This window comes from Mustela nivalis, assembly GCF_964662115.1.
Source record: "Mustela nivalis genome assembly, chromosome: 1".
Lineage (NCBI taxonomy): Eukaryota > Metazoa > Chordata > Mammalia > Carnivora > Mustelidae > Mustela > Mustela nivalis.
Window position 1 is genome coordinate 142604573 of NC_139020.1, and position 22475 is coordinate 142627047.

Consider the following 22475-nt stretch of genomic DNA (forward strand, 5'->3'; position numbering starts at 1 on the left):
ACTTGTAAAACCAATATAGTAGAAATTTAAAAAAAAAACAGTAAAATTAATTATATCTACAAAAATCAGTCAAGGAATTCACAAAATAAAAGGATGTAAATTATGACATCATATACCTAAAACATGGGTGAGGGGAGTAAAAATTTAGTACTCTTAGTATGGGTTCAAACTTAAGTAACTATCAACTAAGTATAGACTACTATATGCATTAGATGTTATATATGAACCTCATGGTAGCCACAGTAAAAAACCGTTTTAAAATAGGTTTACAAAAAAGAAAGAGAAAGGAACCCAAGCAGAACTTTCAAGAAAGCCATCAAACCACAGGGGAAGAGAAGAATAAATTAAGTTTCAAATAAAACTCAAAAAAATTTTTACATTAATTGTGCTAGGTAAAATAAGTGGTGTTGTTTTGTTTGTTTAAAACAGCAAATCCAGTAAGCCATAAGGTTATCTTATCGGTTCATGCATTGGATGTTCGTGTTTAATACAGTTTGGAAGGCTAGAAATACTGCACTAAGCAAACAAACAGTAATTACTCCTTCATAATTACCATGCAACTTTATCGCCATGCATTGTTATAATTATATTTTAAATACTCTTCATTTTCATGATAGACCATAATGTCTTCTAGCCCATTACAATCTGTGGCTTATAACTGCATCTCACTTCCACAAAGGCCTCTTCTTCATTTAGTCTGTATTTTAACTACTGTGAAAAGAGACTAGACAAAATTAATTGGTAGCATAATACTGCAATAAGGAAATTGTAGACAATATAATATTTGTGTGCTACTGAAATTATCTCATTATTCAGAGGATTCATGTTGAACATCTAAGATCTATTCTTACTTCCTCTGTTAAAGAGGCAGTCACAATTCAATCAGTGTTTCTCCAACTGATGTGTTCAGAAGAATCACCCGGAGATCTGGTTCAAATGCAGAGTTTGATTGGATAGGTCTGGGGAAGGGCCCAGATTCTGCATTTCTAACATGTTCCCAGGTGCTCCCAAGTTTGGATCCCACTGATGCCTGAACTTGGACCACACTTTGAGTAGCATCACTTTCAAGTATTATTTATTATTATTTCGCACCTATGTGCAGAATGCTGTTAACAATATGCACACACACGTGTGCACACATGCTATATGCATATATATAAACTTCATTTCTTTGTTACAATCACTTTCAAACTCAAGCATGGACATTAATTGCTACTGTTGAAAGACTTAACACAACAGAAACAGCATTCAACCTAGGAAAGCCAGCCAAGTAAGCACTAGGTAAATTCCTCTTTCAAATGAGATGAAGTAGAGTCAAGGAAGGCTTACCAAGGAACATGGATTTGAGCTGCATTCTGAAGGCTGATCAATAGTCTGCCAGGTGGAGGTTGTGTATGGGGGAGGCCGAGGAGGGAAAGCTGGGAAGGGAAATTCCAGGCATGAGAAAAGGTCTTTAGACATGAGGGGACTTTAGGCCAGAGGAGTGGAGGAGTCTGGCTAAAGATGAGATCAAGGGAACAGATTCTTCTCTTCTAATATCAGGGTTTGGATTTTATCTTGTAGGTATTTAGAAATCACCTGAGAATTAGAAGATTATATAAATCTTAATTCATCTAATTCACTCTTTGCTTTTACATTCTCAATGAAATCCACCTCCAAACTCCCCAGGAAACTAGCAATCATAATTACATGCCTAAATTCAAGGAAGATAGTACAGATATTCCATCCTTTTTTAATTGCACATTTAAAAATGTGTTTCTGGGATTGTATTTCTTTTACTCCATTTAATAAAAATTTTGTGGCCCTGCTTTCCCATCATAATCATTTTCAAATCAATAAAGTGACAGCAGATATTTCAACTTAGGAATGTCAATAAATATAAATAAGTCATTACCAACATCTATAGTCTAACAACTTATGAAGATCTTCGAATACCAGGGTGGCTAAAATTTGAAACCTCCAAGACACTGTCAAACACAACTCACAAAGGCATCTCAGTTGAAAGTTAAGAAAGTCTTTTTCTATGGCTTTTTAAGTTTCCCTTAGTGTTAAAAATATTGTTTTAAAAGTTCCCTTTTCAATAATGAAAAATTCAAGGTGGGTCTACAAGCCAGAATCTCATTGTCTATGTATAATTGATCCTTAGCAAGCTAAAATATTGTGATTTGGTAATATTTGTTTCAAAGAAGCTTCTATAAAATTTCTCTGTGCCAGTAGGTAGAAGAAATCCTAAAGCTCATGATTCATTCTAAGCCTTTCTTTTCTTGTCAGTGCTGTCCCCCTAATTCCATAGTGTCCAAGAGTTCACCAAGAAAGTCTTTAAATATGTGTGTGTGTGTGTGTGTGTGTGTGTGTGTGTGTGTGTGTGTATACATGTCAAAGAGACACATTTTGGGGTGGTGAATTTTGCTTGCCTACAATGTGTAGGTAGCACTGTACTTACCTTAGTAGTAAAATACAGATTTGCTGGATTTAAATAGCCAATAGATCTCTAGCAATTAAGTAACAAAAAATAGTAGTAAGAATAGTTTTTTGAAAACACAGCAGAAAAAGGAACAGGGAACATTCAGGGTAGGCAATGGAGTGTTAAGATACATAACATGACTTTTATCCTACTCAGAATATTAGAAGTCGAACTTTGGTAAGAATTCAGGAGGGGAACGTGGCCGGATGGTCCAACCACAAGCTGCAGTCAGCAAGAACCATCTTGGAAGCACAGAACCTCTTAATGAGCATATCTTTTCACTGTTCTTGGAGAGTCAGTTGAAAGTTCTGTGGCCAAACCAGCGTTGGAGTTAGAGTGGGACAGAGCTGAAGAACAATAAACCCAGTTGACTGAACACTCTGAACTCTGACTCTGCCAAGTAACTAGGTTTTACAGCTGATGTATGAGCAGTGGCTAATAATGATAGTTGTGGCTAATGTGGATTTAATAATCATTTATGTACCATATGCTGTTTTAAACTCTTTTCACACATGAATTTATTTAATCCACATAACAGCTGCCTGAGGTAGGTGATGTTATTATCCTCAACTCATACATGAGGAAAATGAGTCACAGAAATATTAAAAAAAATTAAAAGGTGTCTGGTGTCTTGTAGTTAGTAAGTCAGGGAGCCAGGAAGCAGACTGCTAGACACCGAAATGCACCCAAACTAAGTGTCAGAGCCTACAGAAACAAGGAACGACCTCAAGCAAAGTCATTATCATATCCTAGACTATTAGAATCAGTATATTATGTTCTCTAAAAGAATCTGTTTTAGGAGACAATAAAGAGAATCCTACCTCAGATAGTAGAAAGTATGACTCATGAAAGTTATTATCCCAAGAAACATAAAAGGTAGAATCTACATTTTTTTAACAGTAGGAAATTTAAGATATTTCTAGATTTATTTGCCTATTGTGAGAAATTTGTACTATTGCCAGTTATAAACTCACGTCGGCATGACCATCCCATTTTTTTTTTTAAAGATTTTATTTATTTATTTGACAGAGAGAAACCACAAGTAGGCAGAGAGGCAGGCAGAGAGAGAGGAGGAAGCAGGCTCCCTGCTGAACAGAGAGCCCGATGCGGGACTCGATCCCAGGCGGGACTCGATCCCAGGACCCTGAGATCATGACCTGAGCCGAAGGCAGCGGCTTAACCACTGAGCCACCCAGGCACCCGACCATCCCATTTGAATGAGTGAATATACCTTGAATTTTTAAAATATCAAGAGAGAAAATATCCTATAGTGAGGAATGATGATGTATGTATAATGATATATATGATACATATATCATCATTCCTCACTATAGGCACATACTTATATATGCTTTTGGAGTCTCACAGGAAATTTTCTTTAGCACAGAGTTTCAGGATCCTTGATTGCATTTATCCTTTCAGTTCTTCATCTGGAGAAAGAATTTAGACTACTTCAGTGTGATGGCAGCTCCTGTCTGCAGACACTTCATGATTCAGCCTTTCCTTTGTATGATTTCTGTGGCTTCACCAAAGTCACTGAAGTTGGAGGCTCCCAAAAGCAGACAGTTGGGAAGCACTTGTTCTCTGTGAGGAATGACATTGCTTGAGTTATGTGCCAGGATAAGTTACATATTCCCACATGACTCCTCCATAGGGAGGCAAGACATTTTGTTTTTCATTCCACCTAGCCAATTCCGACCTTCTGTCTGTTTGAGTCAGTATTTCCTTCAATATTAGTCAGTAGCATTCTGCTGATAATAAAGAATAAAAGGATTGAGTAAATCCTACTGCCACTTAAAGCTAAATGATTTTCAAATATTTATTTGTGGTTACCCACTCATTTCTTTTTCCACTATTGATTTTGGAGACAATTGAAAATCTCATGAATTCCATAATCTTTTTTTTTTTTTAACTTTGCATTATCCAGGTTAGTGAACATAAGCAACCTTGCTGGAGTGGATATGGGGAGGAATAGGTGTTGGGGAAAACAATAGCAGTTATCTATTAAGATTACAATGTTACTTGTCAATTGCAAAATTTTAGTGATATGAAACAATGAAGATTCATTTAGCTTACATGTTTGTGGGATCATCTTTATTGACCTCACCTGGTCTGTGGTCAACTGCGTGTTTATCTGTGTATCTCTGATGATTTTAGTTGAGCTCACTCACATATCAGGGTCGTAATCATTGGATGATCTACTTTGGCCTTGGCTCTGATAGTAGGGATGACTCCTCTACACATATATCTCATCCTTCCACAGGCCAGGCTGAGTATATTCATGCAGCTGTGCAGAGAAGCAAAAGAAGCAAAACTCAATGCTTATAAACACTTCAATGTTCTGCTTGTGCCTCGTTTGCTAACATTTCATTGGCTAGAGCAGTTCACATGGGATCAGACCAAGATTCAGAGAGCTCAACAATACTTCATGGCAAAAGGCAAAGATAGAAGGAGGGATAAAGAATTAAAATAATTTTCCTTCTACCTTTCTAAGCTCTTGACTTTATGGCACCCCCCATAAAGACATAAGAACAGGAGAAAAGAACAAACAGAAGGTTAATAACATATATGTACCTCTTGTATGGAGATACCCAGGAAAACCTAGTAACTCCCTGAAATAGCCCCAGTCACCATCTTGAATATGGTCTTCAGCTGAAGACAAAGGTGTTGGGGAGGGAGCAGGGAGGCCAGTTAGAGGAGATTACCAGAAAAAGCACAGTAAACAAGGGTGAGGTTGTTGCATAGATTTAAGTCCTTTTTCCTTTACTGATAGATAAGAATTTCTTGAGATTTAGAATATTCTTTTCTTCCAGATACAAAGAATAAATTTCTGTTATAAATAGACATTTCCCTTATAAGTGTAAATGTCTCTTACAAAAGGGTAACTTCTGGTCAGTTTTCAGAGCTTTTCCTCTATCTGTTATTTCTTAAAATTAATCCGGCTAAATTAATCCTTTTGCCAAAGAGTCATTTTTTTGAGGGGTATGTTTTGTTCCTCTTCAATCATTAATACAATTAATCTTCAGAAGAACTCATTTTCCCAGGGGGTTGGGAGAGGGAGGGGTTCACTTTAATTTTCAGATTATAAACTTATAAATCAATATTTTTTTATCCAAGCAAATAATAGCAAAAAAAAAAAATCCTTCTAGCCATTTAATGCATTGACCAAGTTTTTTAAACCATATGGCTTTCTTTTTATTCACTCATTTTTAAATATATTTGTGGTAATCACAAGCAGCAATTTTTTTAGTTAAGTAGGGATGTGGAGGGGGCATCAGTTCTCAAAGAATAAATTTCTCCTTGTTGTGTTTTAAAAGATTACCAAATAAGTTAACCTAAGTCACCCAGGACCACATTTCCCCCCAGTCCAGGATTCTTTTCTTAGAGCCATATCCTTTGACTATATTTTACCATGTGGGCTCATTTGATATTCAAATAATTGTTCTCCCTGAGATACTGACTAGATTTCACTGGGGAATTGGAGAGAAAGGGGTTCAGCAGACAATCAACTTCTAGCCGTTTTGAAATTGCAGAGGTTAATGAGGAAAAAAAAAAAAACACTGATTTGGTTGTAATTAGAAAAATGGCTCCCTTTTTAGAAGGCAACTCCTAAGGAGCTCTTTCCAAAATAGAATCCTACAGTTTCTACTGTGAAAACATAGTTACTTTGAGGGGGAAATATTTATCTACACACAAATACTGGTTAGGAATATGTTTCTAATATGAAAAAGCAAAATTCAGTAAGAACTTTTTAAAGATCTTATTGGCTTTATTCAAGGATTTGTGAGTCCGGCAGCCTCTCCTCCAGCAGGTAGAGAGGAGCTCTGAGAACCTGTGCAGATGGGAGGCTTCTGCAGCAGAAGGGAGTGGGAACAAGAAAGTTATAGTGGCAAAAATTTGATTGGTTGTGGCAAAGTCACTTTTTTTTAGGGATGGCAGGGGTCTATCAGGTCAATTACCTCACTAATGCTTATTAGTGACTCCTGATTGATTGATTCAAAATTCCATTTCTGGGAAAGCCAAAACTATAATTAAGTTAGGTCTCGGTTTGGTGACATGGCGCTTAGCATAAGTGACTCCATTTTAGACCCATCATCTGGTTTTTAGCATTGATGTAACGGGAAGGAGTCAACATTCCCCTCTTTACTTTTAAGGCAAGTTCACATTCTGCTTCAACTGATTTTTTTTTTCAACAATATTTTTTGTATTCTTTTATGGTCTGCCAGTACTTTTTTGAAGCCCAGTTAGATAGAATAGCGGCTAAGGTAATTGAGACTAGAAGGGGGCCTACTATCTCTCCAGAAGCAAGAAAACGTCAAAAGAAAGGCATTACAAAGCGCTATTGTGACTCAAAAATCACTTGTTTTTTAGGGGTATTTGCTAATATAGAATTGATTTCTTATCTTCCCAGCCCCTAGTGAGCCTTTACTGTGCAAATTCGCTGATGGAGGACAAAAGAAGCGACAGAATCAAAGCAAATACACCCAGAATGGAAGGCCTTGGCCCAGGGAAGGAGAGGTGAGTCTTGACTGACTTTTGCTCAGAAATATAGCAGTGGACATCCCTCAGAAGGGTGGCAAGACAGATATTTGGGACCCTGATGAATTCGAGTCCTGTAGAAAATTAGATGGCTTTGAAGGGAGCAAATGAGAAGGCCTATGTTAATGTATTCTAGATAAAATGACTTGAGGAGGAGTGCAGGACTTCAAAATTGACCTCAGTTCTATCCTATAATAAATCCTCTGTCTTTAACCAAATCTTAACCCAATATACACTCACTGAAAGAATTATCCACAAAGACTTGATCCATAATTGTGAGTACCTATATTTTCAGTGAAATCAATAGTGAGAGTTAAATGTTTGTGTTTGGGAAAAAACACGAATTTAGATTTATTTTACTCTACCCTTGAGATAGTCTAGTTGCTCATATATGTGTATGTATGCATTTTCCCATTTGTTCATAAATGTGTTGATATGTATTTTATATATGTATATATCAGTATAAAATATGACATTTTCTGTTGGTCAAGAAAGAGGGGGAAAAGTTCATATACACAGGGTTTTGTTTATCACAATAAAAAAAAAAGGCATTGAGTAGTTAATTATCCATTTACACTCTTAACACAAAGAAGTAGAAAAGCAAGCTTATGTATCCAATGACCCTTGGGAATGATTTCCTTTTGGTTATTTTTATTGTAAGAAGACAAGGAAAAGGTATCTGGGCTTCTAAGAGGTTTTTTTTATTCTTTATGAAATGGAATAGAGTTGCTTGAATGACTTGAATAAATGCAATTTTGTACCAAAGCCATAATTTCAACAGAAGAACTTTATTTCGTATTTCTATTCAAAGCACCTACTTCATCCATTTCTCATTTAAGAGGCATCCCACTTGATGCAGCATTCACAATTGTAAGGAAGGAAGAGGGTGGGGATTTTCTCACCAAAACCTTTAGCCAGTTTTTAGGTTCTAACACTGTTGTCTGTTTTGAGTATTTCCATGCAGGTCTCAAAACCTCTCTTAAAGTGTATAGTTACGTTCAAGTATTGTATAATCTATAACTCATTATTTTAAGACAAAACGAGGGGAATCACCACTGAACACTTGAAACTAATGAAAAAGGAATGTTTGGATACTTCAACTATAGAAAGGCTATCTGTGTTATGTTCAAAAAAGGAAGGGGGAATGGAATGACCCCTGTGTTTCAGGTAGTGGTTAGTGACCAACAATTAGCCCCATTGCCTCCAAAGACAGCTGATTTCTGACAGCCCTCATTATGACATCCATCCCATACCAAATATCTGTAGTCTAGAAAGACTCATTTGATCGTTTAAAATGCTATTGGGTCAAATGCTCACTGGTGAGAGAGATTTCTGGATCATAAACCATCACCAAGAAGCCTTGACAGTAAATTAGTTGGCTTGGTAATGATGACCAAAACCCCAGTTCCTGTCCCCATAAGAACCTGAATTATCATATCCACAAAAGGGATGCCAGCTTCAGTAAGACACTGTACTTAAATCTACATTTCTTAGGAACCGAACCAATAAACATGAGAAATGTAGACAGAGCTGCCACTTTGCTACCTCATATAAATCTAAGGCTTTAGGTTGATGTCATGGTAAAGAACATGTGTACTATTGAGACAGAAGCATTGTGGAGTCAAGTTTAACACCCAGAGCATCTTGTAGTTTAAATATAGGTTTTAAATATATATTCCTAGTCTCTGTTTTCAAAAGTTGCTGTTTAAGAGTTCTACATTTTCCTCTTGAACTGTGAAAATCAAGGGACCTTCATAAATTTATCTGTGACCCATAAAAATGTATTCCAAGTGTGTAGACACATTCAGAGGAAAGAAATTAGGAGAACAAGTAGCATGCACTAAACATATGCTTGTCAGATAGCTTGATTTTGAGATAAGCATGTTAATTTTTACATCTTGATTGTGGTCTTAAGTGCAGACACTCTGAATGTTGCATAACTTTGTGTGTCCATCATAATATATATTTTTGCTTCTATTTCCCCTTGCTTTGTGATTGCTAGAGTAAATTATGTCAGCATGGTTGATAAAGTATGGCATAATGTAAATTATTCCTATGTAGGCAATATTTAATTAATTTTTATATACCAGGAAATTCTAATTACTGTATTTCATCATTTCTAAAACACATGTTTTCATGGTTGTTTTTTGACATTTTAACACTTCTGAAATTGGTTCTCCTCTTATAAACAATGGCATTATTACAAGACAATTTGCATTTGCTCCTATTAGTCACCTGGGGGCACTACCTGCATTCTCTGTTTAAGGTCTTTGACCACACTGGCTGCATGAATTGAAGCACTAATCAAAGCAAGGACTATGGGTAAGATTCTTAGGAGAGATTTTCTCTGTGCCCTTCCTTCATGCAGTATTAAGACTGAGACATGGATATTCCCTTGAAGTCAATTTCTGATGGAGGGTCTTGTTTTCCATTTTCTTTGTAGCCCTTTGGCATACCAACTTTATCACATCATTTTGGGTGTTTTTTACTTGTTTGCTTGCTTGTTGGTTTTCATTTTTGTTTTCTTTTTTGCTTTTTGGGTTTTTTTGTTTTTGTTTTGTTGTTATATAAAGTAGTGGTAAACCTTTCAATCGCTGTTGCCTTAGACAAAATGTAAGATGATAGTTTCTATTCTGATGCTTCAGTATTTGGGATAATACTACAGAATGAGGCTCATGTTTCCTCTACCTCTCCCATGAAAGTCAGGTTAAAAAAAAAAAGATAAAACGTATTTCTCCTGAAACGTTTAAGTATCTTAGAAGTATTGGGGGCCTGGGTGGCTCAGTGGCTTAAGCCTTTGCCTTCGGCTCAGATCATGATCTCAGGGTCCTGGGACCCAGTCTTGCATCTGGCTCTCTGCTCTGCAGGGAGCCTGCTTCCTCCTCTTTGCCTGCCTCTCTGCCTACTTGTGATCTCTCTCTGTCAAATAAATAAATAAAATCTTTAAAACAAACAAACAAATAAAGAAGTTACCTATACATGACAATGGATAAGCTAATTAAAATTTTAATTTATTATGTAAAGCTATTTTTTTCTGAGTGTCATTTTGATAACAGTTCTTTTAACATAGTTAGTGAAATATATTTCTTTACCCCCCCCCAAAAAAAAATCCAGTACTGAAAAGTTTATATACATAAAGTAGTGTAAATTAGCAAGGTTCTGAAATACAAATATATGCTGCTGGACATATTTTTGCATAAGTGAAATACACAGGGGTGTTTTAAAGTCATTAACTAATCTCTCAAGTGACAACCAAAACTTTAAGTAGAGCAATCAGGGATTGAGGCTGTTAGGCCTCTCTTTCCCAGTGCTCTACAGTTCTCATCATTTTATTTCTTGAAGCAGAAATCCACAAACTCTTTGGTCTCTGTATCTTTTTATCTTCTTAGTTCATCAAAAAACAATAAAGCCATCCCATGTTAACAAAAATATTATATTTTATGGAAAATATTGTATCTTTCAAAGATTTTTTTGATAATAGCATTTTACATTTTTGCAAATCACTTGAATGTCTGATTTAATAAAAGATGACCAGATTTTCATACCTGCATCAGCGTTCAACCTGTTGCAGTATTCTGTTTGGTTTAATTATATGAAGAAAATCTAACTCCACATAAACATGCTATTGGAAAAGGGAGGACCTATGGATCTCCTAAAAATATCTCAGGAACCCTCAGATATCCTTAGACCACACTTTGAGAACCACTGTCCTAGAGATGCTTGAGCCAAGCATAGGGCTCATATTCAACTTCCATATACCAGAAAAGCCACTCTGCTTGTTAAAATAGGAAAACATACTTCTTTCATTATGTAAATAACTGCTGATACTAGTCTATCAGAGTGACCTCTCTACTCCTTCCATTATGATGCCTCCTGCAGGACCCATTATGATCTCATAAGAATGGAGTGCTGGCTGGCACACCAGGAATTTCCCAGGATGCTACTCCAGCATTTACATTCTCATTGGCCAGTGCTTCTGTCATAATGGTGATGCAATGTTTTTAATGTCACCCTTAGCTCAGAAATGGTTTCACTTTATCATCACTATGACTTTCAAGAAATGCAGTGGCTAGATATCCCATTACAGCTGAGGCCACTGTCTTTACTTCAGACAGAATGTTTCCCAAATTGTTCTTGTTAGTGCTCTCCCAAATGACTGGTCTGGAATTGGGAATAGAATCTGGAACCGGCAATCAAAAATATATCAGGAGTCACAGGAATAAAAGACACAGCATGAAGAAAGTAGTTTGTGGTATTGTAATGGGGTTGTTGGTGACAGATTGGAACTACATGAGTGGTGAGCATAGAATAGTGTATAGACTTGCCAAATCACTGTATTGTACACCTGAAACTAATACAACATTATGTGTCAACTCTACTTAAATAAAAAATTTAAAACAAGCAAATGAGCAAATATATATAATTTCAATAATATATATAACCATACACACACACATAATATCAGGAACATGAAGAACTCCTGTTCCTTCTTCCTATATTTCCAAAGAAGGTTTGGAATGACTACCAGAAAGCCACCAAATTTTTTGGTACCCAAATAATTTGCAGAGCTGATCAAAAGCGTTCAATTCTGTTGTAAAGATCAAAGGCTTAAATCAAAAGATGAATGTTTCTACTACAATGATTAGAATTACTCAAACCTTGAAATTACTTTATGTTGACATTTGTTTTGACTAGTCTCTAGATTTCCTTCAGAATTTTCAAATATAACTAAATTCTAAGTGTCAAATTACAGAAGATGGTGATATTTCCCCAAGTTTTCATGCTAGGACATTATCCTTACATAGTACAAATATCATAAACACACTGTTTTTCACTGGCTTCGAAACTCTAGCTTTCATAGATTTTCCCAAGCCCGATAGTAACTGAGTCAGTAAATGTCATTGATAACAATTGCTTTGGGTATTGTACCTCCAAGAAATAGTATTTTGGCTATGGACACAAACAAGAAACAAGGCAGTTAAACAAGAAGTAGCTTGAGAAACAAGACAGAGGATCATAGGGGAAGGGAGGAAAAAATGAATCAAGATGAAACCAGAGGAGACAAACCATAAGAGACTCTTAACCTCAGGAATCAAACTGAAGGTTGCTGGGGAGGGGCTGGGGAAAGATGGGGTGGCTAGGTGATCGACATTGAGGAGGGTATGTGCTATTGTGAGAAAATAAATAAACAAACAAATAAATATTAGAAAAAAGAAGTAACCCAACAAAGTAGTCAAGTACTTCACATGTCTAGTGAAGAAATGCCAAGATTTTATTATAAAACTAAAAGCAATAAAATGGTATTTCTTGGGGAGGAGTCAAGATGGCGGAGAAGTAGCAGGCTGAGACTACTTCAGCTAGCTGGAGATCAGCTAGATAGGTTATCTAAAGATTGCAAACGCCTGAAAATCCATCGGCATCGAAGAGAAGAAGAACAGCAATTCTGGAAACAGAAAAACAACCACTTTCTGAAAGGTAAGACCGGCGGAGAAGTGAATCCAAAGCGACGGGAAAATAGACCCCGGAAGGAGGGGTCGGCTCCCAGCAAGCAGCGGAGCAACCGCGCACAAATCAGGACTTTTGAAAGTCTGTTCAGCTGAGGGACATCGCTCCAGAGGCTACCCGGGGCAAAGCCCACACGGGGTCAGCGTGGCCTCAGGTCCCGCAGGGTCACAGAAGGATTGGGGTCGCAGAAGCTCTGAGTGTCGCAGAGCTTGCGGGTATTGGAACGGGAAAGCCGGCTACAGAGACAGAGCCGACAGTAAGCTCACAGCTCGGTGTTACCTTGAACCGGTCGCAGGCTCGGTGAGCTCGGAGCGCGGCCGGAGGTCAGGCAGACGGGAGTAACTGGGTGCTGTTCTCTGAGGGCGCACTGGGGAGTAGGGCCCTGGGCTCTCGGCTCCTCCGGCCCGAGACCAGGAGGCCGCCATTTGTATTCCCGTCCTCCGGAACTCTACGGAAAGCGCTCAGGGAACAAGAGCTCCTGAAAGCAAACCCGAGCGGATTACTCACCCCGGCCCCGGGTAAGGCAGGGTAATTCCGCCTGGGGCAAAGACACTTGAGAATCACTACAACACGCCCCTCCCCCAGAAGATCAACAAGAAATCCAGCCTAGACCAAGTCAACAAGAAATCCAGCCTAGACCAAGTTCACCTACCAAGGAGTGCAGTTTCAATCCAAAGAGAGCAGCAGAATTCCAGAGGAGGAGAAAGCCAAGCACGGAACTCATGGCTTTTTCCCTGTGATTATTTTTAGTCTTGCAGTTAATTTAATTTTTTTCTTTCCCATTTTTTGTTTTTTTTTATCACCTACGGGAAAAAAAATTTTTTTTAACTGTTACCTTTTTCTTTTTTATCAATTTTTTACTAGTTTATCTAATATATATATTTTTTCTTTTTTATATTTTTCTTAGGGGTTTTCTTTTTTTCATAATTTAGGTGTTTTCTTTTTTTTAAAATTCTTTTCTTTTCTTTTTTCTTTTTTTTTTTTCTTTCTTCCTTTTTGAACCTCTTTTTATCCCCTTTCTCCCCCCTCACGATTTTGGACCTCTTCTAATTTGGTTAAAGCATATTTTCCTGGGGTTGTTGCCACAATTTTAGTATTTTACTTGCCCCTTCATATACTCTATCTGGACAAAATGACAAGACGGAAAAATTCAACACAAAAAAAAGAACAAGAGGCAGTACCGAAGACTAGGGACCTAATCAATACAGACATTGGTAATATGTCAGATCTAGAGTTCAGAATGACAATTCTCAAGGTTCTAGCTGGGCTCGAAAAAGGCATGGAAGATATTAGAGAAACCCTCTCGAGAGATATAAAAGCCCTTTCTGGAGAAATAAAAGAACTAAAATCTAACCAAGTTGAAATCAAAAAAGCTATTAATGAGGTGCAATAAAAATTGGAGGCTCTCGCTGCTAGGAAAAATGAGGCAGAAGAAAGAATTAGTGATATAGAAGACCAAATGACAGAGAATAAGAAGCTGAGCAAAAGAGGGACAAACAGCTACTGGACCAAGAGGGGAGAATTCGAGAGATAAGTGACACCATAAGACGAAACAACATTAGAATAACTGGGATTCCAGAAGAAGAAGAAAGAGAGAGGGGAGCAGAAGGTATACTGGAGAGAATTATTGGGGAGAATTTCCCCAATATGGCAAAGGGAACGAGCATCAAAATTCAGGAGGTTCAGAGAACGCCCCTCAAAATCAATAAGAATAGGCCCACACCCCATCACCTAATAGTAAAATTTACAAGTCTCAGGGACAAAGAGAAAATCCTGAGAGCAGCCCGGGAAAAGAAGTCTGTAACATACAATGGTAAAAATATTAGATTGACAGCTGACTTATCCACAGAGACCTGGCAGGCCAGAAAGAGCTGGCATGATATTTTCAGAGCACTAAACGAGAAAAACATGCAGCCAAGAATACTATATCGAGCTAGGCTATCATTGAAAAAGAAGGAGAGATTAAAAGCTTCCAGGACAAACAAAAACTGAAAGAATTTGCAAACACCAAACCAGCTCTACAGGAAATCTTGAAAGGGGTCCTCTAAGCAAAGAGAGAGCCTACAAGTGGTAGATCAGTAAGGAACAGAGACATTATACAGTAACAGTCACCTTACAGGCAATACAATGGCACTAAATTCATATCTCTCAATAGTTACCCTGAATGTGAATGGGCTAAATGCCCCTGTCAAAAGACACAGGGTATCAGAATGGATAAAAAAACAAAACCCATCTATATGTTGCCTCCAAGAAACACATTTTAAGCCCGAAGACACCTCCAGATTTAAAGTGAGGGGGTGGAAAAGAATTTACCATGCTAATGGACATCAGAAGAAAGCAGGAGTGGCAATCCTTATATCAGATCAATTAGATTTTAAGCCAAAGACTATAATAAGAGATGAGGAAGGACACTATATCATACTCAAAGGGTCTGTCCAACAAGAAGATTTAACAATTTTAAATATCTATGCCCCCAACGTGGGAGCAGCCAACTATATCAACCAATTAATAACAAAATCAAAGAAACACATCAACAATAATACAATAATAGTAGGGGACTTTAACACTCCCCTCACTGAAATGGACAGATCATCCAAGCAAAAGATCAACAAGGAAATAAAGGCCATAAATGACACACTGGACCAGATGGACATCACAGATATATTCAGAACATTTCATCCCAAAGCAACAGAATACACATTCTTCTCTAGTGCACATGGAACATTCTCCAAAATAGATCACATCCTTGGTCCTAAATCAGGACTCAACCGGTATCAAAAGATTGGGATCATTCCCTGCATATTTTCAGACCACAATGCTCTAAAGCTAGAACTCAACCACAAAAGGAAGTTTGGAAAGAACCCAAATACATGGAGACTAAACAGCATCCTTCTAAAGAATGAATGGGTCAACCGGGAAATTAAAGAAGAATTGAAAAAAACCATGGAAACAAATGATAATGAAAATACAACGGTTCAAAATCTGTGGGACACAACAAAGGCAGTCCTGAGAGGAAGATATATAGCGGTACAAGCCTTTCTCAAGAAACAAGAAAGGTCTCAGGTACACAACCTAACCCTACACCTAAAGGAGCTGGAGAAAGAACAAGAAAGAAACCCTTAGCCCAGCAGGAGAAGAGAAATCATAAAGATCACAGCAGAAATCAGTGAAATGGAAACCAAAAAACAATAGAACAAATCAACGAAACTAGGAGCTGGTTCTTTGAAAGAATTAATAAAATTGATAAGCCCCTGGCCCGACTTATCAAAAAGAAAAGAGAAAGGACCCAAATAAATAAAATCATGAATGAAAGAGGAGAGATCACAACTAACACCAAAGAAATACAAACTATTATAAGAACATACTATGAGCAACTCTATGCCAATAAATATGACTATATGGAAGAAATGGATGCATTCCTAGAAACATATAAACTACCACAACTGAACCAGGAAGAAATAGAAAGCCTGAACAGACCCATAACCAGTAAGGAGATTGAAACAGTCATTAAAAATCTCCAAACAAACAAAAGCCCAGGGCCAGACGGCTTCCTGGGGGAATTCTATCAAACATTTAAAGAAGAACTAATTCCTATTCTCCTGAAACTGTTCCAAAAAATAGAAAAGGAAGGAAAACTTCCAAACTCATTTTATCAGGCCAGCATTACCTTGATCCCAAAACCAGACAAGGATCCACCAAAAAAGAGAGCTATAGACCAATATCCTTGATGAACACAGATGCGAAAATACTCAACAAAATACTAGCCAATAGGATTCAACAGTACATTAAAAAGATTATTCACCACGACCAAGTGGGATTTATTCCAGGGCTGCAAGGTTGGTTCAACATTCGCAAATCAGTCAATGTGATACAACACATCAATAAAAGAAAGAACAAGAACCATATGATACTCTCAATAGATGCTGAAAAAGCATTTGACCAAGTACAGCATCCCTTCCTGATCAAAACTCTTCAACGTGTAGGGATAGAGGGAACATACCTCAATATCACCAAAGCCATCTATGAAAAACCCACCGCAAATATCATTCTCAATGGAGAAAAACTGAAAACTTTTCCGCTAAGGTCAGGAACACGGCAGGGATGTCCATTATCACCACTGCTATTCAACATAGTACTAGAGGTCCTAGCCTCAGCAATCAGACAACAAAAGGAAATTAAAGGCATCCAAATCGGCAAAGAAGAAGTCAAATTATCACTCTTCGCAGATGATATGATACTATATGTGGAAAACCCAAAAGACTCCACTCCAAAACTGCTAGAACTTATACAGGAATTCAGTAAAGTGTCAGGATATAAAATCAATGCACAGAAATCAGTTGCATTTCTCTACACCAACAGCAAGACAGAAGAAAGAGAAATTAAGGAGTCAATCCCATTTACAATTGCACCCAAAACCATAAGATACCTAGGAATACACCTAACCAAAGAGACACAGAATCTATACTCAGAAAACTATAAAGTACTCATGAAAGAAATTGAGGAAGACACAAAGAAATGGAAAAATGTTCCATGCTCCTGGATTGGAAGAATAAATATTGTGAAAATGTCTATGCTACCTAAAGCAATCTACACGTTTAATGCAATTCCTATCAAAGTACCATCCATCTTTTTCAAAGAAATGGAACAAATCATGCTAAAATTTATATGGAACCAGAAAAGACCTCGAATAGCCAAAGGGATATTGAAAAAGAAAGCCAACATTGGTGGCATCACAATTCTGGACTTCAAGCTCTATTCCAAAGCTGTCATCATCAAGACAGCATGGTACTGGCACAAAAACAGACATATAGATCAATGGAACAGAATAGAGAGCCCAGAAATAGACCCTCAACTCTATGGTCAACTAATCTTTGACAAAGCAGGAAAGAATGTCCAATGGAAACAAGACAGCCTCTTCAATAAATGGTGCTGGGAAAATTGGACAGCCACATGCAGAAAAATGAAATTGGACCATTTCCTTACACCACACACAAAAATAGACTCAAAATGGATGAAGGACCTCAATGTGCAAAAGGAATCCATCAAAATCCTTGAGGAGAACACAGGCAGCAACCTCTTTGACCTCAGCCGCAGCGACATCTTCCTAGGAACATCGCCAAAGGCAAGGGAAGCAAGGGCAAAAATGAACTATTGGGATTTCATCAAGATCAAAAGCTTTTGCACAGCAAAGGAAACAGTTAACAAAATCAAAAGACAACTGACAGAATAGGAGAAGATATTTGCAAACGACATATCAGATAAAGGACTAGTGTCCAGAATCTATAAAGAACTTAGCCAACTCAACACCTAAAGAACAAATAATCCAATCAAGAAATGGGCAGAGGACATGAACAGACATTTCTGCAAAGAAGACATCCAGATGGCCAACAGACACATGAAAAAGTGCTCCATATCACTCGGCATCAGGGAAATACAAATCAAAACCACAATGAGATATCACCTCACACCAGTCAGAATGGCTAAAATCAACAAGTCAGGAAATGACAGATGCTGGCGAGGATGCGGAGAAAGGGGAACCCTCCTACACTGTTGGTGGGAATGCAAGCTGGTGCAGCCACTCTGGAAAACAGCATGGAGGTTCCTCAAAATGTTGAAAATAGAACTGCCCTATGACCCAGCAATTGCACTATTGGGTATTTACCCTCAAGATACAAACGTAGTGATCCAAAGGGGCACGTGCACCCGAATGTTTATAGCAGCAATGTCCACAATAGCCAAACTATGGAAAGAACCTAGATGTCCATCAACAGATGAATGGATCAAGAAGATGTGGTATATATACACAATGAAATACTATGCAGCCATCAAAAGAAATGAAATCTTGCCATTTGCGACAACATGGATGGAATTAGAGCGTATCATGCTTAGCGAAATAAGTCAAGCAGAGAAAGACAACTATCATTTGATCTCCCTGATATGAGGAAGTGGTGATGCAACATGGGGGCTTAAGTGGGTAGGAGAAGAATAAATGAAACAAGATGGGAATGGGAGGAAGATAAACCATAAGTGACTCTTAATCCCACAAAACAAACTGAGGGTTGCTGGGGGGAGGGGGTTTGGGAGAAGGGGGTGGGATTATGGACATTGGGGAGGGTATGTGCTTTGGTGAGTGCTGTGAAGTGTGTAAACCTGGTGATTCACAGACCTGTACCCCTGGGATAAAAATATATGTGTATAAAAATTAAAAAATTAAAAATGGTATTTCTTGCTTTTATCTATCTTACAGTTCTCTGCTAGAGTCAATTTCAAAACAATTAGCAATAACAAATATGTTCTATGTGATGCTCTGAAGATACTTTTCTTTACTGCAGAAATGAAACATTTAATGAGATTGTCTTCACAGTCTAGATATGGAGATGAATAAAGGGAGCTAAAATAATATTGTTAACAATCAGCACTCAGGTTCCTAGGAATAGTTTGCAAGGTTATTTTGGGGGAGTAAATGAAGTAAGCTTTTTTGGGGATGCATTCTAGGAATACTAAGGAATACTATTCCTGAATGAGGAGCAAGTTTTAGAGGAAACGTGATGATATATCTCAAAGACATTTTGTTTGAGTGCATTTCTATTTGCAAACTTTGGGTACAGGGATATAGTATATGCATTTCCTAATACCAGCAGGTACCATTCACACAAACCAGATGTAAATTGTGTTCCTTACAGTAGTGAAATCCTGTGACTCTGCCTGAATATGTTTGAAATCTTTTAAGAGGTAGAGTAAACTTAAGAATATGCTTTAATTTCCTTAAATTAGGTCTCGTTAAGATGCCCACAAAATCCAATTTTACTGAACTAACTTTATTAGTTTTTTTTTTAAAGATTTCATTTATTTATCTGACAGACAGAGATCACAAGTAGGCAAAGAGGCAGGCAGAGAGAGAGAGAGAGAGGAGAAAGCAGGCTCCCCACGGAGCAGAGAGCCCAATGTGGGGCCTGATCCCAGGACCCTGGGATCATGACCTGAGCCGAAGGCAGAGGCTTTAACCCAATGAGCCACCCAGGTGCCCTAAGTTTATCAGTTTTATCACAGCCAGCTAAAGCTATGTGATCTGATATGACCCAGATTATCTATAACCCAGATAATATGTTGTCTATTTTCATACCTGAAATCAACTCGTTTTCAGTGATGGCTGAAAATTTCCCCTGTGCTTTAAAGTTTTATAACTCTTGTCCATTCACAGCTACTATTAATAAACATTCTCTCCAGTGCCAGTAAGTGAATGAAAGCCTGCAAAGATCAGGTGGGAGAATGGGATTTCTCATACAGTGACGAAGTCCATAGCTGAGAGCAGACAAAGTTGATAAACCTGATTCCAAACATCCAGCCTCCTCCTCAGACTGCCACAAGGTAGTAGAATTATTCATTCTGACTAAATCCATTTATGATTGAGACAAAGATGGCTTTTTAGATTTCTAAGTAGATAGATAGCCATCCATAGTACAAAAGTTACATCCTATATTCCCACTCAAGATAAACGTTTCCTTTGAGATCCATGTCTTCATTTTTATGTTTGCTTTTGTTTTTATTTTTCTGAAAGAAAATGAATACACACAGAATTCTTCATAATTCTGAATTTCAGCTGTGTCTCCATCACCATAATCACTACCACTCTTGTCAAAATGCATTTGCTCCTTCCATGACTTGTACTTTATGCTGTGTCCCCAGGACATATGAGGTATAAGGAAGACCCCTTACCCTGAATGTATATTAGAACTGTACTGTTGGGATGCCTGGGTGGCTCAGTGGCTTAAGCCCCTGCCTTCGGCTCAGGTCATGTTCCCAGGGTCCTGAGATCAAGCCCTGCATCTGGCTCTCTGCTCAGTGGGGAGCCTGCTTCCCTTCCTCTCTCTGCCTGCCTCTCTGCCTACTTGTGAACTCTCTGTCAAATAAATAAAATCTTTAAAAAATAATAATAAAATTTCAAAAAGAACTGTACTGTTACCATGAGAACCCCTCTATCTCCTTATGTTTCCTATTTGCTTTCTTACTTTCTCAATATGTGACTCCTTTTTGCAGAAATTATCTTTTAAAGGGAAGAATTCTGTTAGAAATAGATTTTTTAAATAAAAGGAGCAGTTTAAACAAAAAGCATTCAGTCAGTCGATGAGCACTTAGTGAGTGTACCCTATGTGAGAGGACACACAGGACTGGACATAATGGACATGACATAAACATATAGACAGATTCCTCCATCCCTTTGGAACCTAAAATGGTTGTAAAGTACACAATTAAACATTGGGTAGAATATAATTGAGTACCACGGAAGTACAATCACTGACTATAACTAGCTCTATCCCCTTACACTACAGTGAAAGAAACCAAAACCAAAATAAAAATATAAAAATAACAAAAGTAGCAGCCACAAGACTGTCAGTGCACACTTGTTTTGTTACTATTAACTGTTTGATTGATTATGTGTTTGCTTTTCAGTGTAGGTAACTGAGAAACTGACTTATATGCATTTACAAACCAGAAAAATCACCCCAGAGTTGAAAAGTTCCACCTCGTTACTTGTCCAGTAAATGCCCCTATACCCCTGGGTGTGGAATGGCACAGAGAGAATAATATTTAGAGGAGCAGCTGGAGCTTGGGTGTGATAGAGTCAATCTTGTGTCCTTCTCTCTAATGCAGCTAGTGAGAATAATAATTCCTTCTGAATTTTAAGGATTCATGTGTGTCAGCATCTGTGAAGTGCTCGGTATTCTTTGCTATTCTTCCTATTTTACCAGACAGTCTACTTTTGTGGTTAGGGGGAAAAGTGGAGCATTTCAACCACAAATCCACGGCCTTTGAGCTGGGTGACAACACTCATGGTTAAAAGTGCGTATTTGGTGATTGGGAGGGTTAAATGAAGTGGTGAGGGTAAAGCCCTGAGCACAGCTCCTGGAAAATTAGAATCACTTCAGTATCAGCTATTATTATCACTCTCATAATATCATCAACACAACTCAGGACTTTTTAATCTGAAAGCCAGTTTTTCTGTATGTTTCTTATGACTCAAATGCTTGAGTCCTTGGTTTCCAATTTCATGTCTTGTCTACTTATTTTCCAAATGGGGATTATTTTTAATTGATACAACATTCATTTGAAAGGAAATCTGATACCAATATCATTTTTCCAACTGTATTTTGACTTATTTAATAAAATATAAAACAAGTAGAAATTAATTTATTTTCCCTTTGACCTACATTTTATTAAGGTTTTTAAAAGATCACATTCCAAATCATCACCTGCATTCCAAACACTATTTAGCACTGAAACGTTAGGTGGTGTTCAAATTTCTAGCCACTTTTCTCTTGAAGGTCATGTAATCATAAGAGCCAAGAGCTGCCAGGGTAAGAGGGACTTAGATGGAGAAAAAAAGAAAGGAAAGTAAAAGAAAACATGGACTATTGCTAGATACCAAGGAAAAAATTGAGAACTGTGGAATTACATAGTTGATGTTTTTCAAAAGAAGGAAAATGAATTATTAACCTACCTATTCTGGCACATAATGGCAATTAATTTTGGATATAGAAAGTGCTTCCATATCTCTGTGGCCGTGAAAAGTATTCCTTATGCACAAGGACTTTCTAGTATCATTCAAAGCAATTATCTCTTACAAAGAAACATGCCAATGCCACAACTGGTGACCTACAGGATTTAACAAAGAGTTGGGAAACAGGAATTTTCTTGTACATTTTATGGCTTCAGAGTGCTGAATGTCAATAATTGTTAACTTTCCATATTCGAATCTATTTCAAGATTATTATCACCAAGTTCTTTTGTGAAAGGAATTTTTAGAATTCCTATAAATAGTAATACTAATCCCATTTATAAAATTGCCTTTCATTTACTGAAAGACTGAGACTCATGAAATTGTCATTTGAAAGAAGATACAGTTGAGGGGCTCCTGGATGGTTCAGTTCAGTTGAGCATCCAATCTTGGTTTTGGCTCAGGTCATGA

The 22475-nt window shown here is 37.6% G+C and overlaps 1 protein-coding gene across 1 annotated transcript in view; it reads left to right on the forward strand.

The window, feature by feature from the left end:
- The window catches only part of RBMS3 (RNA binding motif single stranded interacting protein 3), a gene marked incomplete at its 5' end in the record, with an annotated part of 521563 nt that overhangs the window by 366193 nt on the left and 132895 nt on the right, over positions 1-22475 (forward strand). Inside the window, one exon of the mRNA XM_082723921.1 lies at positions 6876-6982. Within this exon, the coding sequence (XP_082580047.1) occupies positions 6876-6982 (107 nt within the window). The remainder of the gene's footprint in view (positions 1-6875; positions 6983-22475) is intronic.